The sequence below is a fragment of the Apostichopus japonicus genome, chromosome 8, assembly GCF_037975245.1.
Source record: "Apostichopus japonicus isolate 1M-3 chromosome 8, ASM3797524v1, whole genome shotgun sequence".
Taxonomy (NCBI): Eukaryota; Metazoa; Echinodermata; class Holothuroidea; order Aspidochirotida; family Stichopodidae; genus Apostichopus; species Apostichopus japonicus.
The window spans coordinates 18,214,471-18,237,150 of NC_092568.1; the positions used below are offsets into that span (position 1 = coordinate 18,214,471).

Here is a 22,680-nt window from a genome sequence, read left to right on the forward strand (position 1 = left end):
GGCTTAATCAGACCAAATTCTGTAAGGATTTCTTCTGGTTTTCACTAGGACAAAGCAGGCCTTACATCTTGGTTGTCGGAGAGGAGAGCAAACTTTGGTTGTCAAAAAATGGAGCAAAATAACAATGACCAACATATAAACTGTAGGAGAGATGTTTAGGCTGGTGAATATAATACCAGCTTTGGGGTTGGGAATGGGGGTTGGGTGGGGGGGGGGTTATACCAATTTATCATTTTACCTAATTTACCCCCAAAATAACCCAAATCAAACAAAGCTTCATAAAGTCTGATACTTGTTAAATTTATATATTTTTTTAAATATTACTGAGCATTCTTCTACTTTAACTGAGTACGTTTGCTTTCCATTTCAATTGAGTATATGTACTCTGCACACCTAGCTTGAATACACACCTTGGAAATTTAAAATCAAATTATTGCACAATCCCATTCCCCGCCCACAACAGAAAACCCACGACTCCAACCAATGCACGCAGGCCTCTCAATTAATCTTACATTCAGAAATAAATAAAATACTGATATATTTTTATGAAAACTACTCTTTTTTCCCCCCATCTTAAAGGGGATTTGACAGTGAAGCAAAGAGTGTAAGCAAATATTGATGGAATCACATTGAGTGAACTCTGAAGAGACTACTTTATTCATAGTTAAATATGTCACCATGACAACTTGTAATAAACAACACAACCACTATCCCAAAAATAAGAATAAACTGCAAACAGAATATTTCTCAACTGCCTAAAGAAATACTGAAAGTGTGTCGTAAGTAATAAAACTGGGACTTAAGCTTTTCACAGTAATGGGGAACAACACATGTGACAATATAATGTGATTCTCTCAGAGTGAGATTCTTAAGATTATGTCATACAATAGATACCGCTGGTAAAAACCCGGGTAGGATCATGCTTCTGTTGGGTCTTCCAGATATTTTGCAAACTACAAACGAGCACACTCGAATAGTGTAAGTGCATTGGTGGGAGTGGATCCCAGGTGAGAGTGGATCCCAGGTGGGATCACATATCTGTTGCATTGACAGATAACCATAGTGCAATCGGTGAGCTGACCCCAGGTGGGGTCCATAAAATTGTTGTGCTTTCCCCAAATAATAATTATGTTACTATATTATAAATACTGACAAAACCCCCAAAATCTTAGTCTTAGGGCAGCAAAGGATCTTTCATTTGATCCGGATAAGGGTATCTAATGAATTTCCAGATGATTTCAAACGGCAGATTCTCCGGTCATGTTCGGCCAGTGATCTGATCCCAAAAGGGCTCGGTTAATCTCTTTGTATTTATCGAGGGTTTCGTTCTTACATCAGACACTCTTGATCTCACTGCGACAAGTGATCTGATCCCAGAAATGATCGGTTAATCTGTTTGTGTTTATGGAGGGTTTTCGTTCCTATATCAGACACTCTCGATCTCACTGCGGTTGGTGATCTAATCCCAGAGGGGATATAAATAATATTCTGTGCTTACAATTACTCTTGAAACAAAATGCAGGCAGTGATCTCCTCCCACGTTGGATCACTAAAGCGCAGTGTGTTCTAGGTACCATCATGCTTACAATCCAGAAACATACGTTAGCTACAGGCTGTGATTTGCATAACATCCAAATCAGATGACTTTCTATATGGTTTTCATACAACAGTTACGTATGGTATTATTACGTGCAGCAACCTCAGAACGGAATCAATAGTTCCTGCTTAGAGATGATCACACTCTTACATCATATAATCCTGATGTAAGTGCATCCGGTGATCTGATCCCAGAAGGGATCACTATTAATCTGTTGGGTTTACATAAGATTATACACTTACAACAGATAATCCTGATACTGTGTTTACAGATAATTACACACTTACATCATATAATCCTGATGTAAGTGCAGTCAGTGATCTGATCCCAGAACGGATCACTATTAATCTTTTGGTTTTTCATAAGATTACACACTTACAACAGATAATCCTGATACTGTGTTTACAGATGATTACACACTTACATCATATAATCCTGATGTAAGTGCAGTCAAGTATTAATCTTTTGGGTTTTCATAAGATTACACACTTACAACAGATAATCCTGATACTGTATTTACATATTATCACTGACTTTACATCATATAATCCTGATGTAAGTGAAGCCAGTGATCTGATCCCAGAAGGGATCACTATTAATCTGTTGGGTTTACACACTTACAACAGATAATCCTGATATTGTGTTTACATATGATAACACACTTACATCATATAATCCTGATGTAAGTGCAGCCAGTGATCTGATCCCAGAAGGGATCAATTATCTGTTGTGTTTACAGATGATGACACACTTACAACAGATAATCCTGATACTGTGTTTACATATGATGACACACTTACATCATATAATCCTGATGTAAGTGCAGTCAGTGATCTGATCCCAGAAGGGATCACTATTAACCTGTTGGGTTTTCATAAGATTACACACTTACAACAGATAATCCTGATACTGTATTTACATATTATCACTGGTTTTACATCATATAATCCTGATGTAAGTGAAGCCAGTGATCTGATCCCAGAAGGGATCACTATTAATCTGTTGGGTTTACACACTTACAACAGATAATCCTGATATCGTGTTTACATATGATAACACACTTACATCATATAATCCTGATGTAAGTGCAGCCAGTGATCTGATCCCAGAAGGGATCAATTATCTGTTGTGTTTACAGATGATGACACACTTACAACAGATAATACTGATACTGTGTTTACAGATGATTATACACTTACATCATATAATCCTGATGTAAGTGCAGCAAGTGATCTGATCCCAGAAGGGATCACTATTAATCTGTTGGGTTTACATTAGATTACACACAACAGATAATCCTGATACTGTGTTCACATATGACTACACACTTTACATCATATAATCCTGATGTAAGTGAAGCCAGTGATCTGATCCCAGAAGGGATTATTTATCTGTTGTGTTTACAGATGATTTCACACTTACAACAGCTACTCTTAATGTGAGTGTAGCCATTTTGCTTTTCCAGATACTCTTGATAAAAGTTCAGACATTGAACTGATCTGTAGAAGCGATTTTTAACCTCTTCACTTTACAGATGATTTCATACTTACAATCCAATAATCTCGAATTGACTGTAGCCAGTGAACTCCCCGAAGTGATATTCATTAACCTCCCCGAAGTGATATTCATTAACCTCTTATGTCTACAGATGATTACACACTTACATAAAATAATCCTGATATTGTTTTTACATATGATTACACACTTACATCAAATAATTGTGTTTACATATGATTACACACTTACATCAAATAATCCTGATATTGTGTTGACATACCATTACACACTTAAATCAAATAACCCTGATGTAAGTGCGCCTAGTGATCTGATCCCAACAGGGATCATTATTAATTTGTTGTGTTAATACACGTGATTTCACACTTATGATAGACACTCTCGATCTCGTTGCAGCCACCAGGGATCTGATCCCCGGAAGGGATTATTATTAACATCTTGTGTTTATAGATGATTACATACTTACAATCAGATCTTCTTGATCTGATCCCCGGAAGGGATCATTATTAACATCTTGTGTTTATAGATGATTACATACTTACAATCAGATGTTCGTGATCTGATCTCCGGAAGGGATTATCATTAACATCTTGTGTTTATAGATGATTACATACTTACAATCAGATCTTCTTGATCTGATCCCGGAAGGGATTATTATTACCATCTTGTGTTAATAGATGATTACATACTTACAATCAGATCTTCTTGATCTGATCCTCGGAAAGGGATTATCATTAACATCTTGTGCTTATAGATGATTACATACTTACAATCAGATCTTCTTGATCTGATCTCCAGAAAGGGATTATTATTAACATCTTGTGTTTATACATGATTACATACTTACAATCAGATCTTCTTGCTGTTCAAAGTCTCGCAGTTGGGATCACCAAAGCATTTGTGTTTTCCAGAGAATTGCATAGTTACAGTCAAATTTTAAACTCATTCCAACTGTACCAGTGAGCTCCTCTCGCAAGGACTCAAATAATCCGCAGTATTTACAGATAAATTACATATTTACAACATGATTACATTAATATGTATGAGCAGGCAGTGAGTGACATGACCTCAGCAGAGATCCTTAGTTCTGTCACATCCCAAGATGGTTAGGTGAGCAAGCGAGACTATCTGTTTTATCGCCATGTCTGATTTAGTCACTCGACATGCTATTAAAGATGGATCTCACTCCAAATAAAACAATTCCGTATCTTACCATTAGTTCTTCTTCTTCTTTCCGGGTCTTCTCTTCCTCCTCCTTGGCTTTTCTCGCAGCCTCTTCTGCCTCTGGATCAAAGTCTTCCATCTCGACCTGAAAATAATAACAACCATCAAGATATTTAACTTTGGATGTTTCTTCTACTTTTTGGACCCCTTTTCCCCTTGTTTGTGTTTATTTAAAAAATTTTCCCAATGTCTGTGTCTTTTCTGAACTGCATTTAAAGTTTATAAGTAGTCTACAAAATCTCACAGAAAGATAAATGAGTAAATTAATAATAAAACTTGAGATGAGACACTTTGAGAAAAAAAAAAAATTGTGAAAAATTAAAGTCAAAGTTGTAATACTGTCAAAGTTACAATGCTGAGGGTCAATCCTGTTCCAGCTCATAACTTCTGTGCAATTTTCAATTTTTTCGTTTTAATTTTGTTGACATTTCCAGTCAATTTTTCCATCATTTTATTTACATTTAATTTCACAGGAAACAGTAAACTGATTACAGTTCTGTTTTGTTAGGCATTGCCCCCAAATACACAAATTTCAAAATGTTGTTGTTCAAGCTATTATCACATATAAACATGACTTTTTAAGTTTATCCTTTGGCTTAGGCTCCATGTTCATATTGACAACTTCACCATTTTGCCGAAGGGGCAAACATGACAAAATGACAGCCAAACATTGAGCTTGCACTTCACTTTGACTTTGTAATGTGGTTTGGGAAAGAACAATTTCTTATCGAATGTTTTACATAAATTTAACCCCCTACAAGTGAACCCTAGTGAGATATACATGTGACTTGGTTTCACAAGAAGAAAATAACAACATTGCATATTCACCGTATCAAATTGATATACATTTCGCTCAAATGGATTACAGCCTTTTTTAAGTTGTTTTCCTTTTGTCATACATCAGAAATTTAACGTTCGAAACAGTTGTCAACTCTCTCATGTCTTGCTTATTAACAAAAATAAAAAACAATTTGCGATGTAACGTGTGGTTAAATGACAACGGTAGCAAGAAAAAATTTCCGAGTCAAAGTAATTCTAAAGATTTTACTCTGATAGAGAAATAATAGGAGAGGAAATTGATATTACACACACTCATGCCAAATTTCACTAAAAACAGCAAACGGCTGATAGAAGGAACGGAAAAAAAGTAACAAAACTAATTCAGTGAAAAGGTAACGTATTAAAACATTGTGTGAAAGTCTCACAGTTCTGCATGTGAAGAGAACGTAATCGCACATGTCAACCTTTTCCTCTTTCTACTTCGTCAATGTTTCTTACGCAAAAACAGTTGTAGACATATGTAGCATGGGAGGATGGGGCCGGGGGAGGGTGGGGAAGGGGGGCAGTGGTTTTTACTGAGCCAAAGGGAAGTGAGAAGAAGGAGGACAACAGAGAGGAGCTAATCAGAGACTTACGTCGGTTATAGCTGCATCTTGTAACATGGATCTGACGTCTAATCGCTTTACGGTACTGGGAACTTCTTCAAATTCATCTATGATCTGTGAAGAGAATCGTACACCTTATTAGGAGCAACTGTAAGGGTATATCTGATAGACAGTGCAATTTTCATGAATGAAAGAATATTTCCTAGTTAGGGTATGGGTAATTGGGGGTAATATATTCAAAATGAATATTCATAAGACTGAGCCATGGTTATTTCCGAGTGTACAAACTCCAAAATTAATCAAGGACGCGGTAATCCTTGTATTTGCATTGCCAAATGTTAAGTTTAGTGGAGAAATTATAATAACGCTATAGGTTTCTGTGTGAGGAACCACGTCATTTTCAGTATTTTATCAAAAGCAAAATGCACGAACCTCAAGAAAAGGTTTCTCAAAGTATGAACACTCAATTATTCCCCATTGCACAATGCTTGCAGGGCATACAACATCACCTAGAAGTCACAGAGGGTAATGTTTTGAAAGCACTGCAAGTAGCATTGTTTAAATTAAATTTAAACAATGCTATCAAATCTTACTGCCAGTGGTTGGTTCTTAGGTATATCCAGAATTGACAACCAACAATAACTTGCAGACCACATAAATTTAAATCTTCTTTACTTAGCTACACTTAACTCACTTGTATATTCACACATCCGTCTTTTGTGCAGATGGGGGGGGGGGGGGGAATGACTTTGAGGGTTAATGAAAAGGACAAAAAAACATGATAAACTGGTACGATCTGGTGACAATTTCCCACCACCCTTTATACCTTCTTTAAAGGGGATACAGTGTTCCATATCTGTAAAGAAGGTCATGTCACATATGGAAGTATGGAGCTCACAAACAGATACTTGGGCATCTAATCTCACCATCTATATTGAATATAATCATAATTCAATTGAAATGCAGCGGTTTATTAAATCTGACGATGCCTTCAGCCGAATCCATATGACAACTGAGTTTCATATTTGCTTTATAGAAATGTCATCATACACAGAACAATTCCCCCCCCCCCCTTCCACCTACCAGAATAGCCTCAATTCTGCAGAATACAACTAATCCAGAGTCTTCCTGTCATTTTACTGACATCATACAAGGAGATGTAAGTAAGTCAGTTTATCTGACAGGTAAACTCTTCTAAGGTAGATTATACTTTATAGCAGCTTTTTTGGGGGGGTTTTTGTTGACAGGTTGTTTTGGGACTATATTGTTCTATACTTCAAAAAATTCCCATTAAAATGTACTGATGTATTAGCTAGGCTAGTCATGTTTTTATATCAAAGAAGGACGAAAAAACTAGACAATGAAGAAAAATTCCAGAATTTGCTGTTTGCATGTGATTAATGCTGATATGAAAATGTGTATCAAGGAAGAAATCTTGAGAATTGGAATCAAATGAATTAATCGCTGGCTCATAAACATCCACTTGGTGGAAAAAAAAAATTGGGGGGGGGGGGGTGGTCTTAGTGTGATCAATTATGAGCCTCATATTTATGCAATACTTGGCACGTTTGCAAGAAAAAATATTTAAAAAAAAAATAGACCAAATACAGAAAGCTTCTTTAAGGAACAAAAAACAGAAGAAGGGCAAAAAAGAAAATAGCAAATCTGGTAAACAATAACTGACATCTATGCCAAGGGAAGGAGGAGGAGGGCAGGGGGGGGAATGGGGGGGCGGCTCACTTGTTCGATTTCTTCTTTTGTTCTGTTGTGGACGTTTCTTCGGGCACACACTGCAGCTTCGACCTTCATTTCGACAATGAACACCTGAAGAGACAGAGACAAAAGACAGATCCTGAATCAAAATCTGACAAATTGTTGACAAAAGATGGGATCAAACTCACTTCAAACAATTCCTTCTATCAGGCATGCTTTAAACATAGGCAAAGAGAACATCACATCCTATCAAACATCTAATTTCTACACTGTCAACACTGTTGGTACCTTTGCATGGTTACCTATGCAGAGAATACCCTTTCCCAGCACCCACCCTGGTGCTGTATTATGTAAAAAAAACACCAATATGTTAAACTGAAAAATAAACTTAAAAAATTATATATTTGTGGGTGAGGAATGGTCGAAACTGCACAAACCTCAAATCCTTTTAATCTGGCAAAGCTCCAGAAGGGCTCAAATTGTGAGCATTTATCGTTGACGGCGTCTACGATGATGAAATCGAAGAATCCGTCCTCGATGGTCTTCTTGAAGCTCTTGTAGAGGCTGGCCTGGTAGATTGATTCCATCTCGGCCTCGTATTCGTATTCTAGCACCTGCAAGTGTCAACAGGAAATGTCCAAAGTTTATATTGGTTTGTATTTGTTTGTATTAGTGTATTATTGTACTAGTGCCTCGTATTCGTATTCTAGCACCTGCGAGTGTCAACAGGGATGTCCAAAGTTTATATTATTTTGTATTTGTGTTTTTGTATTAGTTTATTATGTACTAGTGTATTACTGTACTAGTGTATTGATTTGTATTTGTGTGTTAATGGACAATCTGTTGTTTGTTACCACCTAGTAGATGAATGAATTTATGCACTCAACTGACATTTGGCTAGGGTTCTTCTCCTCTGTTTTTTTTACTGAAGTTGGGATAAAGTGCCAGACAATAAGCAGGTCGCTACCACATTACAATAGAGGTCAACAACCTCTACAATCCAGAGGTTATTTACAGGCACATTAATAATAATAATAATAAACAGTTCTTATTAAGCGCCCGTAACAGAAGTCTCAGGGCGCTTTACAAATAAAAAGGTCAAAAAATACAAAAAGAATACAGGTCAAACACACAGCTAAAGAAGCAAATGACCGAATGATAAAAAGTAAAATAGCACACAAAAGGCAATAACCATGGATAAAAAAGCACTAACAAATATAGACAATGAATTAATGGGTAAAGAGATGAGTTTTCAGTTTGGTTTTAAAATTGTCCACAGAAGATGCAGTCCTGATATGTTGTGGCAAAATGTTCCATTCTGTATGAGCGGCTTCTACGAATGATCGGCGCCCATAGGCGGTGCGTGGTCGGCGAGAAGGGGGTTTGATTAGGTTCTGAGATGAAGAGCGAAGTGACCGACAAGGATTGTATCGCGTGATAAGGTCAGTTAAATATGGAGGAGCAAGTCCATGGAGACACTTGAATGTGAGCAGGTTGATCTTAAATGCAATTCTTTGGCGGATGGAAAGCCAATGAAGACCGCTCATGATCTCAGATATGCTGTCATACTTTTTAGTGCGCGTCACCAGTCTAGCTGCAGTATTCTGGATTCTTTGCAGCTTCATGATTTCAGAGTCCGGGAGGCCGTAGAGAAGGGCATTGCAGTTGTCTAAACGCGAGGTGACATAGGCGTGAACCAGTTTCTCAGTTGTATCCTGATCGAGATAATGTCTAATCCTTCCGATGCTTCTGATGGCGTTAGTTGCGTTCCGACAGACGTTATTAACATGTTCCCTCATAGTTAGCTGACTATCTAAAATAACTCCCAGATTGCGCGCAGAGGAGGTTGGTTCTACGTTAGTGTCACCTACCCTAATTGCATTACAGAGGGTAAATACCGGCACATAACAGAGGGTAGCTACCGCCAGTGGTTAGCTCCTATTACACACAGATGTGTAGCAACCTTACACACCACAGGGCAGCCACCATTATACACCAGAGGGCAGCTACCTGTACCCTCCAGAGGTAAGTAACCAGCACAAAACAGAGGTTAGCTACCGCCACATGCCAGTGGTTAGCTCCTATTACACACAGATGTGTAGCTACCTTAGACACCACAGGGCAGCCACCATTATACACCAGAGGGCAGCTACCTGTACCCTCCAGAGGTAAGTTACCAGCACATAACAGAGGTTAGCTACCGCCACATGCCAGTGGTTAGCTCCTATTACACACTGATGGGTAGCTACCTTAGACACCAGAGGGGTAGCTATCACAACATAACTGAAGTTGGCTACAAATTTATCTTTATAAACTGATACTTTCGCATTAGCCGAAGAAACAAACTGCAACTCAAGTCAAAGACACAGAACATAAATTGTTTTTGAGTCGTGCTCTATAATGCATCAATGAACTAGATTTGAAAATAAATAAACGTATTAAGTCAGTTGTTTCGTTCCATGCAATAAAAAAACTAACTAAATAAATTTTAAAAAAGGCGCAGTACGGAGAAATTAGCAAAGAGCAGATCAATTTATTTCATAAAAGAAGATTTTACAAAAAAATGCCACCTGAAATTGGTGACAACTTTGTCATATTTGCTACGAAGTCGAAGGATCATACATACCTTTTTCTTGCTCAATTTGCCGCTCTCTGGATCTCTGACTGATTTCTCGACCTCCGTCATGAAGTAGTCGTCGATACAGAGCATTCTGGGAGTGTGACTGCCATGTTTGGCTTCGCTCTCCTATGAGGAGAGAGGGAGAAAAACAGACTATTTATTAAAGAATGGAAAATAACTTGTCGAATTGTCTGCCAAGTCTCTTAACCTAGCCAGTGTAATACTCGAAAGAAGATCTTTTATGACAGTGCCTTCTGTTGAAACGCTGGAAAGACAAGCATTTCAGTTATTGGGGGTGGGGGGGGTGGGGGGTAGCGAAATAAAGGTTAAAAAAGTGAAAACTTAATGTGGATGTTTTGCCTTTGATCATCTGTTTTACTAAATGTACCATTGATTAAATTGAAATGAAATCAACTCTTTCAGAATTTTTCACCAAATTGATCCTTTATAAATAGTAACAAGCTAAACGATTCTGTTCGATTCTCATTGGTTTCGTCTTTGAACGACACAAGGATGGTTGGTATCATTACAGCACAGTTCTGACTGTATCTTGTATCTAAACTTTATGTCGGTTTATAAACATGATCGATAGATACCAAGAGACACTAACATGAGAGGTACTGTAATTTATGCAAAGCTTCATACTGGTCTCATCCCTGATCTGTGGTTTGGTTAATTTTTATAACAAACATGATGAAGGGACAACAGCCTATGCTAGAATTATGTTGATACACCACCACTTGCAGGGCAAATTTTAACGGTTTTTTTTTTCTTCTTTTTTCTGGTCGTCCCTCCGATAACCGGGCCGTACTCTTCGGTTGTCTGAGCAGCAAATTTTGTTGTTTGAGATAATGTAGGAAAATAACAATGACCAATATGCACACTGTAGGAGAGATGTGTTAGCTTGGTAAATAGAATGCCAACCTTGGAATGTCAGTTGACCTATCTGAGGGTATTTAGGTACAACTGCAATCTGAACTTGACGTAAACGGCCAGTCGTTCATCAGACAACCTCCAGAGCTGATTATGGTTGTCCGAACAGAAATTGGCCGACCCCGGACGACCATTCAAAATTTGCCCTGACTCACATTTACTTGTAGCTCAAGTGTGATATCTAAGTGTTGATACTATACCTTGCTTATGATAGGATATCTTATTCAAGGGCAGAATTCTTAATACCTTCATTGATAAGTTTAGCCACAAATATATATATACTTTTTTTACAGCTAGTCGAACCTCTTAGTATGTTTAACATATAGTTAAAGCCTAACCTTGATGAGTTAAGTTATAAATGATTTTCCAGACCTTTTAAGTACAATTAGCACATACTATTAAAACAGCATCTCACCTTGATGAGTTTAGCTACAAATGTTTTGCCCGAGCCCGGAGGACCTCTCAGAATGATAGCGATCTTCTGTGGTCTGCTGAATCTACCTGGTTTCTCCAATATATCATTTACGCTGACCGAATCGTTGGCTGATTTGCCTCCCTTATCTGACAACGCCGCCGGCACCGGTTGAGGTTTCTTCCCTTTAGACCCCTCAGGACTTTTACTTCGACCTTGTCTGCTTCTATGAGAAGACAAAAGAAGAAGAAGACAAAAAAACAAGGTATAGAGAGTCTAAAAGATACACGTAATGGAACCCTACAGATCAAGTGAGGAGCACTTATAAGACATATTTCACAGCATTATGAGATCTCATTGAAACATTCCCTCTTCCAAAACTACCCCAAAAGAACGGTCATGTTCATATTTTCAAGACTGCCAGACCTGGTCATATATGAATTAGCAGAAATTAACATCAAATTCTGGTCATCTTTCCTGACATCTCAGTGCTCTTCTTCATCACTTTCATTCCTTCCTTATTCCCCTATCTCAAACTCTCTGTCCTGTCTGTACCAATCTCCCTCGTGATCTATACCCAACCCCGCCCCCCAACCCTGCCCCACCCCCACCTCTCTTCCCAATTCCTCTCTGTAGCAACCAGTAGTCTCTTAATTACCCAGAATTCTTGTCGTCTTTTCTGCCGTCTCGGTTATCCTCTCTTCGATCTCTGTGACTTCCTCCTCTATCCTTATCTCTCGATCTATCCCAGTCTCTATTCCTGTCTCTGTCTTGCTCCTTATCCCTATCCCTCTCTCGCTCCCTGTCCCAATCCTTGCCCCTCTCGCGTTCCTTCTCCCGCATCCAATCTTCCTCTTTCTGCCTGTCTCGCTCCCTCTGGTAATCCCTCTCCGGGGCCGGCCGCCTGTCTCGTTGGATGTCGTAAGGGTCGAGTGACCTGCGATCCCTGTCTTGCGAGATACTTCTCCCCCCGTAACGATCGAGGGAATCGGATGGCTCCGGGGGTGGTGGAGGTGGTGGTTTGGCTGTGAGAGCTCTCGAGGCCTTCAAGGCTTCGGTTATTTCTCTTTCTCGTTTAATCTCCTCGGGCTCTTCTTTTGGAAACTCTATTATATCATGAAAAGAGAAGAGAAAGTGTTATAACAAATGAAACTGATTTCCCAACCCTTGCTGTTTCCCTCAACTGCAATTGTGTCCTCTATCCATACGTCTCTCACTATGAATTATGCATCACGTAAAGTTGCTCACACGAAAACGTTTTTAATACTAGAAAAATACGGCTAGCATATTTTAAAACCCAAAGTCATGTTGTTAAGTTTGTTTCCTCTTTTAAGGTCTTTTCATTTCCATCTCTAGGGTTCCAATGATTCATGCAAATATGGAAGGAATAAAAATGATAAAATCTTGTTTGGATTTCTTGCTCACTCACATTACTAAAATGTTAAACCATCCCATCAAATAGCTTGCCTGAAATTTCATCATGTATTTTGAGAAGATAATAATGCTATAAAGAAGGTGATTTGGCTTGATATCGTCTACATTCTGACTGACATTTAAACATTAACCGGGAAACTTAACCAAACAGTTATCCAAACACACCAGAGATCTTTGTGAAGAACAACGCTCCCAAACAGATAAGAAAAATATTTTTCCGTTTGCGAGATTATCCTTGCTTTAAAAGTCATGCCTGGAAGCTGCCATCTTGTAAATCTGTGATAGTCGTAATTCCACTTGGATCTGAACACCTTTTAATATCTCTTTGTTTTTCTTTCCATATTATTTTGAAGGTTAAATGTTCACAGTGATGACACTGTGACCAATGCCATCATCATCATCATCATCATTAAGTCATGTAAAGAGGTCCAAATGTTTTTAGACTCAACATTTGCAAGATCCATCTACATTACGGAAAATACAGGTTGTAATAAATAGCGTGAAAATATAAATATACTGAAACACAGTTGGCTGGATGATGATGTCATAGTTAGACTTGATCAAGTCTTCATTCTTGTGATCTACGTCACCTGTTTACGTCACCTGACTTATATATGATTCATGTCCACATCTTTCTGTATGTGTGGTTTAAAGGTGACATATAAGCCAAATATAAGCCCCTCTTTAAATATATAGATATATACATATGTGTGTGACATAAGTCAACATGTTTCTATATATATATGGTTTAGATGTGACCTATACCAACATCTTCCTATGTGCATAGTTCATATGTGAACTATTCAACATCTGTCAACTAATATCCAAGTCGTGCATATGACTTTTAAACAGGTGATCTTTTTAATGGAGTTATATTTGTCTTATCGAAAAAGATGGTTGGGTATTTGTCTGCTATGCCTACCATGCATGAGCCTTGACTATAAAGGAAACTATTAACTATTAATGACTACTGCTATTTTTGACAAAGAAAAACAAAAAACTCTCTGCTTATTGCAATTACTACAATCTAAGTTCTTGTTTTGCTTTGTATTTTTTTGGCTGTTATCCATAACACTACCTTTCCTGATGTTATTTATTCTCTTTCACATTCACAGGGAAGAAGAATGGGTTCTGGCAGCCTTTAGAAGCATAGAATAGAAAAAGAAACATTCTCTTCCTTATCACACAATTATGGAACAAATATCAAAGTTATATACTGAATCTAACATACAAAAGTGATCTCTGGACATTAATTTTAAAGAATCATCCATGACCCAAATAAAAATTCTTTGTACGAGACTCTCAATTTCTTTGAAATAAGCTGCCAGTCTAATGAGAGAATGTCTAAACACCATTTCAGCCAAAAGGAACACAACAGTTCAACAGCAGCATTTAAAACAATTTACACCAAACTTAAGGTATAAAACCTCTCAAAAGGACTGCTTTGTTTTTCTCCGGAGAAAACAAGTTGATATAAAAGAAAACACTGCACGATTAACAAAAATAACCTTCAGTGTGAAGGTATTTCAAAGACAGAATAAAATCAGATATCGTACCAGGAGGTGCGAATCCAAACTGTTTGTCTCTCTGCTGAAGAAAGGTCATCATATCAAACTCCCTCCCCACCGGATCAAGCAGGGCCCCATGGCCGTAATCAAAGCTTTCGATTTTTGCCGCCTCGGAAAACTTGGACCAGCTGGCTTCTTCTTCCTCATCTTCTCCTGCTAGAACAAATGAGTAAAATGAATCAAGAAGAAAATCATTCAGAATCTACTAAAATATTTCTTTCTATTCATTAAACAAATTTACAAAAATGTCTATATACTTCATTTATATGACAAGATAAATATCAATATCAACAACAATATCAAATGAAAGGAAAGAAATATTTTCTACCCATATCAACAAATGTTCATGAACATCAAATTGGAACCTCAAAAGTGTTAATACCAATGATGAATGTATGAACCATTAATAATACCTATATATATATATATATATATATATATATATATATATATATGTATGTATATATATATATATATATATATGTATATATATATACATGTATAATAGTATATATATATATATATATATATATATATATATATATATATATGTATATATATATATATATATATATATATATATGTATGTATATATATATATATCTATGTATATATATATACATATATATATATATAACAATATAAATATATATATATATATATATATATATATACATATATATATATATATATATATATGCCACACCAGGACACCTCACATGACCCACCATATAATGTTAACTATGTGGCTGATTTCTCGTGTGTGGTGGCAAATCAGGTTCCTAGCCGGATTTTATCGGGCCGGATTTCATCTATCAATATATATACGTGTGTGTGTATAAATTACCTGACAAAAGAATTACTACAAACAGAACAAACAGTGTAACATCTACCACCTCATAAATAAAGGAGTGTTCTTGTATCTAGTTGTTATATTGGTGTTACAGCAGATGCATAATACCTTATAGTAGTCTGTCGCTTTTCACATATCTAACTTAATGATGTACTTAGACCCGTATCTCAAAGAATATAGCTATGCATATCTTAGTTTGAAGAATCCAGCTTCCAATTAAAGGATGACACATAAGGCAGAATTTTTAGTTGTGATGTGTTATTAGTGCAAGAAAATCCAAATTGTTCAGCGATATTAATGTTTCTAAACCTATTATGGTTTTGGAGATATTATCCTTTAAAATATGCTCAATCCCTGGAATGCTCCTTTAATGCTAAATCATTGATGACATCAGCTCCTCAGTGTAGACCTTAATGCTTAATTGTTTGTTTTATAATTTGTTCTAAGAACTCAACAGAGACATGTTCGTTCATCTTCATATAAACAACAGATCCTTGAATGCCATTTCAACAACATATGTCCTTGAAAAGTTGTAACACATTCTAAACATGTCATTTTAGGCCATAAAAGTCTCTTGTTTCCCCACATTGATTTTTGTGTTGCATTTGAGGAACTGACCTAACTGTCTGTGTATTAGACTGCATAGTCCAGTCACTTTAAATTAATGACCCAAAGCTCTTTTAAAGTGTGATTTCTCCAAAAATTAAGAGTGCTATAGAAATGCAATCTGCACTGATAAAAAAACTGTTTTTAAAGATCTATGTCTTATGAATGGGAATATGGTTAATAATGCAAATTTTGATTTAAAAAATATATATATAATACACAGTCATTATTATTTGCATCATCAAGAAAGTTAAAGATGAAAAGGTTTAAACTTGTGTGAGCAACCTTAATCAAACTGTTATGTTCGTATCTAGATGGCCTATCGCAATACATACGGAGCAGTAGGTTACATTTCATTTCACAAAATACTTTCAGAAATTGAAATGCTTCATTTGCTACGAACCTATCGCAGTCATCTCTGCAATACTGTTATTGAAGTGCTCTGCATTAGGTGCATGGCCGTAATCAAAGACCACCGGGGCAGTGGCCCCTTCCCGGACCGTTAAATGAGACGATAGCGGATCTTCTGTGAATTTCCTGTTCGAAATGTCAACCAAAAATGGAAGAAGAAGAAATAGGAATCCATCTCAATTAAAACAAAATATTATTAATTTAACAAACTGTTACTTAATATTTCATACTGCATTAGAAATGGCTCCTTTTGATAGATCTTAAAAACTATCAAATATAGTGGAATCTAGCCTTTTACATGTTTACAGCAGTTTCTGTGAAAATTTTGAGCAGAATGAGATACCAATTGATCAAAACAAGGTACCTCACTAGCTTTCAACCGATGTTATCCAATAAATCACAAATAGAACAAGCAGTTTTCCCCTGTAAATATTCGCTAGTTTCGATCAGGGTCCTAGTCAAGAATATCTTTGCTCTTTTCAATTCCAAGGAATGGTAGTGAGTAAAATGACCAATGATTATATTCCCCAGCGACTTGACTACAACATATTTAAAGGGTGTGAAGACACGCACAAAAAGAAACATCTAATGCCAGTAATCTGACCTAGTTTCGAATGAGGTATAACAGAAGTGTTAGACACCACTATCGATCCCAGAAAATACGCACACAGCTTGCTACCTTCGGTAATTAGACACAAGTGTACAGTCAGTACATACAGCTGCGGTCAATACCCACAGCACAGTCTACAAACGATACAGCTATAGACATCTCAGGTCCAGCTAAAGATAACAAGGTATCAAGTTTCACCACTGTCTGCATTTTGTAGCGACAACCAGAAAACTTCACTTGCAAGAAACGGAAAGTTAACTTTTTCAGAGCGTGGCACGCAGTCTGCAATGCCTTTAATATCGTTCAAAGAAATTGACAAAATGTGACTTTGCTCTCTGTAACTCCAAATTAGATTATCACATAGTTAAGTTTGCTGAGTGGGTACTTGATTTTGCATTCTTGGGGATAAAATAAATACAAGACAATTCTTGCAATTTAATCATTTAACATTTAAGTTTAAGTCAATTCATATTTTAGTCCAAATTTCAAGCTATCATGTTTCTTTGAAGAAAGTTGACCTAAAGTTTACTTAATATATACAGACAAAAAATGAACTTACGGGTCCTCTTTCCTATCCACGGGGCTCTGATCCACCCTCGTGTAAGTGTCCTTGAAATACGCACCGGCCTGCTCTTCACGAGGTCTGCCGTCTCCTTTCGGTGGTAGATTGGGCTGCATTTCTCGCTCTCTGCTCGGACCGTTGTTTCTCCTGAAGTTGTCCTTTCTGTCTCTCTCTTCCTCCCTGAACCTTGGATGAGATGATCTGTCGGAGCTGCCTTCCTTGAAAGAATTGGATCGTCTCTCCCGACTAAGTGATCTCCTGTCTCTGTTGTCCTGCAACCGCGTGGTAAAGAAGACGTAAAAATAGGTGGTCAATGACTAATTACCATTAAGAACCGTACGCACATACAAAAACAACCAAAGATTGGCTGCATTGACGGTGTCCACACAACTATGAAACAGAGGCAACCGTATGCTGTCAAACATTCAGTTTGCCGTTTTACTTGAATCATAGATTTACAAATGAGACATGAAAATGCCATTCGGGGTGGGGGGGTTGAGGGGGAAAATTTAACAGAGCTGCGATAATCAATCCAAGCGGTGTAACATACTATTGTAAGCTCAGCTGTTGTAGTTATACAGTCATTACAACCCAATACAGACAAATCATGCATGCAAATGACAAATGGTCTTTTAAACAACAAAATTTTGAACACTAAATAGACCAAAATCAACAGCAAAATTAATCATTTATCTCGAAATTGGCATATTTCAGACAATAGAAGAAACAGCTAAAAATTCTCGCAATCTATCAGTTCCCATAGGAACCTAGTAAATACCTGAGAATTTAGATCAAAAACTGAGCAAACAGGATCAATTTTTGACAGTGTTGATACAATTTTCTGTCAGGAAGATTGACCTCATCAATTGAAGCTTTGAGCTTAAAAAAAGGTATTATTAATGTTCTGCAAATAAACACAGTATGTGTTCATGTATAGTTGTACCAAGTAGGTATGGCAATGAACAATGACCACCATCTGATATCCTAATGTTTCTGCAAGCATTTTTGTCACTTTTTTATTCCTTTAGATATAAACTAGTACTAAATGAATTACAAATTCATTTGTTGAAAGCAAATGCTTATATATAAATATATGTATATAAGTTAAAGTAGGGCTTACCTTATTATCTTTACCGTAGTCTGGCTGTTTCCATGGCAATCTGTCACCGGATCGCTCGTTACGACGATTCTCTGGCCGAGATCGCCTGTGGTCATCGTACTTGGGTCTTTTATCATCGTACCGATCGATTGAGCGGGACCTGCGCCTCTCCACGGACCTCGATCTCTTTCTATCAGAGGATCGCGAGCGCCTCCTGTCCGGAGACCTGGAACGCCGCCTATCCGGAGATCTGGAACGTCTTCTCTCCGGAGACCGGGATCGCCGTCTCTCGGGGGATCGTCTCCTCTCACTTTTACCCTTGGCGTCGGATTTAGAGTCTTTCACGGGCGGCTTGGCTTTCGGTGTATTAGATACTTTGGGAAAAGTCTTGGCAGCATTTACGGGAGCTGGTTTAAAAGATTTGATCAACTTGCCGGTCGGTCTAGCTGCGGGTGTCTTCGGGGCATTGACAGCTTGAGTCAATCTCGTACCGGTCGAGATACTAGCCGTGGTCTGGGTGACCGTTGCCGATGACGGACTGTCCGTTTTGGCCTTTGTCACTGATATCATCTTTTGCAGCTCTCGGAGTTGCTGCTGCTGTACCCTGATCATCTTCAGCTCGTCCGCTACTTTCTTGTTGAATTCCTTCAAGGTCTTTTCCTTGGCTTCCTCGAGCTTGGCCTTTTCGTGTTCCACAGTCGACTGCATGGCTTCTTCTTCGGATGCAGGTTTCTTGATTGGGGCAGCATCGCTTACAGTCGCTGGAGTAGACTTGGCGTCAGAGTCAAAGGCTGCTGCTACCACTGCTGATGGGAATAACGGTTGATTCTGTCGAGCATCAAAATCAGCCGTCCAAACCTGAACACTGCTGCCTGCATTTGCAGCACTCATCGCCATCATCTCTGCGGCACTGTAACCCATTGACATCTCCGGTGGTATTCCGTCTCCCCCTTCGCGCATTCCAGGATGTGGGCCATCCCCATCCATAGGTCTGGGGCCCTCAAAATGGTCTGGACCAGGTCTATCAAGGCCAGGTCTCATACCAGGCCCATGAAAACCACCAGGCCTATCAAATGGTCCAGGTCCTGGTCCATCAAAACCCATTGGGCCAGGTCCATCAAAGCCCCTTGGTCCAGGTCCATCAAATCCCATTGGGCCAGGGCCATCAAATCCCATTGGGCCAGGTCCACCAAATCCTGGACCTGGTCCAAAGCCCATAGGCCCTGGTCCATCAAATCCCATTGGTCCTGGTCCATCAAACCCTCTTGGTCCAGGACCACCAAATCCTGGACCTGGTCCAAAGCCCATTGGCCCGGGTCCATCAAAGCCCATTGGTCCAGGGCCATCAAAACCCATTGGTCCAGGACCACCAAAGCCCATAGGGCCTGGACCATCAAAGCCTCTGGGACCAGGACCATCAAATCCTCTGGGACCAGGACCATCAAATCCTCTGGGACCAGGACCATCAAAACCTCTGGGACCAGGACCATCAAAGCCTCTGGGACCAGGACCATCAAAACCTCTGGGACCAGGACCATCAAAGCCTCCAGGACCTGGACCATCAAAGTGTGGTCCTGGTCCATCAAATCCTCTTGACCCAGGGCCATCAAATCCTCTTGGCCCTGGGCTATCGAACCCATGTGGTCTGGGGCCATCAAATTCTTCAGGTCTAGGACTACCATTTGGATCTTGTCTTAAGTCTAAATCTGGCCTTGGACTATCAACTCCTCTCGGATCTGGTTCGACAAATTCTGACGGTGGAGGATTTCCGACATCTTTAGTTCCTTCATTTTTTAATTCTCCTTGCCCAGGTTCATCCACCATATCCTTGTTAAGACCCTCTAACTTCTTGGCTTCTGTCTCACCTTTTCCCAGCAAATTAGGTGTTTCCAAGGCTTCTTCCCCTTTTCCTTGGTTTGTCAGTTTTGGAATTACAGGATCCATCTCCAAAAGACTCGGAAGTTTCTTTTTGCCCCCACCCTTCTGTTTTTTCCCTCTGCGAGCTGTTCCTGGATTGTTCCTCTTATTTCTACCCTGATCACGTCCTCCAACATTGGGTTTATCCGATCTGTCTGTCTGAGAAACATCGGGTCCAGGATCATCAAACCCTCTTGGTCCTGGACCATCAAATCCTCTAGGTCCAGGACCATCAAATCCTCTAGGTCCAGGACCATCAAATCCTCTAGGTCCAGGACCATCAAACCCTCTAGGTCCTGGACCATCAAATCCTCTAGGTCCTGGACCATCAAACCCTCTAGGTCCTGGACCATCAAACCCTCTAGGTCCTGGACCACCAAATCCTCTTGGTCCTGGACCATTAAATCCTCTAGGTCCTGGACCATCAAACCCTCTAGGTCCTGGACCATCGAATCCTCTAGGTCCTGGACCATTAAATCCTCTAGGTCCTGGACCATCAAATCCTCTTGGGTCTGGTCCATCAAATCCTCTTGGGTCTGGTCCATCAAATCCTCTTGGTCCTGGTCCATCCATTCCTCTAGGGTCTGGTCCATCAATATCCCTAGGACCTGGTCCATCAAATCCTCTGGGTCCTGGTCCATCCAATCCTCTAGGGTCTGGTCCATCACTGCCTCTAGGACCTGGTCCGTCAAATTTTCCTGGGCCTGGTCCATCAAATCCTCTAGGGTCAGGTCCTTCAATGCCAATTGGGCCTGGACCATCAAATTCTGCAGGGCCTGGTCCATCAATGCCTTTAGGGACTGGTCCATCAATGCCTCTAGGTTCTGGTCCATCAATGCCCCTAGGACCTGGTCCATCCATTCCTCTGGGACCTGGTCCATCAAATCCTCTGGGCCCTGGTCCATCAAATCCTCTGGGCCCTGGTCCATCAAATCCTCTGGGTCCAGGACCATCAATACCTTGAGGAACTGGGCCATCAAATCCTCTGGGTCCTGGTCCATCAAATCCTCTGGGTCCAGGACCATCAATACCTTGAGGAACTGGGCCATCAAATCCTCTGGGTCCTGGTCCATCAAATCCTCTGGGTCCTGGTCCACCAATACCTTGAGGACCTGGTCCATCAAATCCCCTAGGTCCCAGTCCATCAAATCCCCTGGGTCCTGGTCCATTGAAACCCCTGGGTCCTGGACCATTAAATCCCCTAGGACCGGGTCCATTAAATCCTCTTGGGCCTGGTCCATCAAATCCCATTGGACCTGGACCCTCAAATCCTCTTGGACCTGGTAAGCCAAAACCCATGGGACCTGGGCCATCAAAGCCTCTACCAGGACCATCAAATCCCATTGGTCTTGGACCTTCAAAGCCCCTGGGTCCAGGCCCATCAAAGCCTTTAGGTCTGGGAGCATCCAATTCTCTAGGCCCTGGACCTTCAAATCCTCTTGATCCTGGTCCATCAAAGCCACCTGGTCCTGGGCCATCAAAATTTTTAGGCTCATTAAAGCCTCTTTGACCTGAAACATCAAACCCTGGAGGGTGTGGGCCATCAAACCCTCTAGTGCCTGGACCTTCCCTTTCAGCAGACCCAGGAGTTATTCCTGCCATCCTCAGTCTGGGATCAGACAATTGTTGGGCACCTGGTCTCTGACTAGCGTCACCCGTTTTGCCTGTAAATGTTGGTCTTGTCATCGATGCAGCCCCAACCAAATGTCCCTGTAACATGACAAGAACAACACACATCATTGATATTGATGAACATTCAAAAGGGCATTTTTTCAATATCCCGTTCAAATTTCCAATGCACGTCAGAGGTGGTTCGTTTCACTCTATCTTTACCATACACACTGTACTCTCTCGTAAACAATGCAAAGAGCCACCAATGCGGGAGTAAAGAGCAAGAAAACTCTGTTAAGAAGCAATTTGCTTTTTAACATAATTTGACATTTCTTTTTTAACGACCATCACCATGGGTATACCCCATTAACATAAGAAAAATATCTATAATATATGTTTCCAGTTTACGAAAAACAGTCGCAAAGATTTTAATCCTACACATGCCTTCTGCAAATTTGTATTTCGCTCATGAAATGAAACTTTCAATAAAGACCTTTTCCACAGCATCTACTCCCTCCTTACCCCTCCCCCCCTCCTCCTCCACCTCCAGTGAAGCATCATAAGATCGGATAGGACAGGTTTCTAGTTATTTGAGATTTGCATGTTTGTG

At 39.5% G+C, this 22,680-nt stretch overlaps 1 protein-coding gene across 3 annotated transcripts in view; it reads right to left on the minus strand.

Moving 5' to 3' along the window:
- The window catches only part of LOC139970844 (uncharacterized), an 86,094-nt gene that overhangs the window by 59,260 nt on the left and 4,154 nt on the right, over positions 1–22,680 (minus strand). For 2 of the 3 annotated variants that reach the window (XR_011794233.1, XM_071976880.1), the window contains exons 4-14: positions 18,564–22,169; positions 17,441–17,715; positions 16,264–16,397; positions 14,390–14,557; positions 12,058–12,505; positions 11,403–11,625; positions 10,061–10,180; positions 7,872–8,048; positions 7,462–7,545; positions 5,752–5,835; positions 4,326–4,421 (exon numbers count right to left, since the gene is read on the minus strand). Coding sequence is in view for 2 of the 3 variants with exons in the window: in XM_071976880.1 (XP_071832981.1) it covers positions 4,326–4,421; positions 5,752–5,835; positions 7,462–7,545; positions 7,872–8,048; positions 10,061–10,180; positions 11,403–11,625; positions 12,058–12,505; positions 14,390–14,557; positions 16,264–16,397; positions 17,441–17,715; positions 18,564–22,169 (5,415 nt within the window). In the remaining variant the exon portion in view is untranslated. The remainder of the gene's footprint in view (positions 1–4,325; positions 4,422–5,751; positions 5,836–7,461; positions 7,546–7,871; positions 8,049–10,060; positions 10,181–11,402; positions 11,626–12,057; positions 12,506–14,389; positions 14,558–16,263; positions 16,398–17,440; positions 17,716–18,563; positions 22,170–22,680) is intronic. The other variant, XM_071976881.1, reaches the window with a different exon arrangement.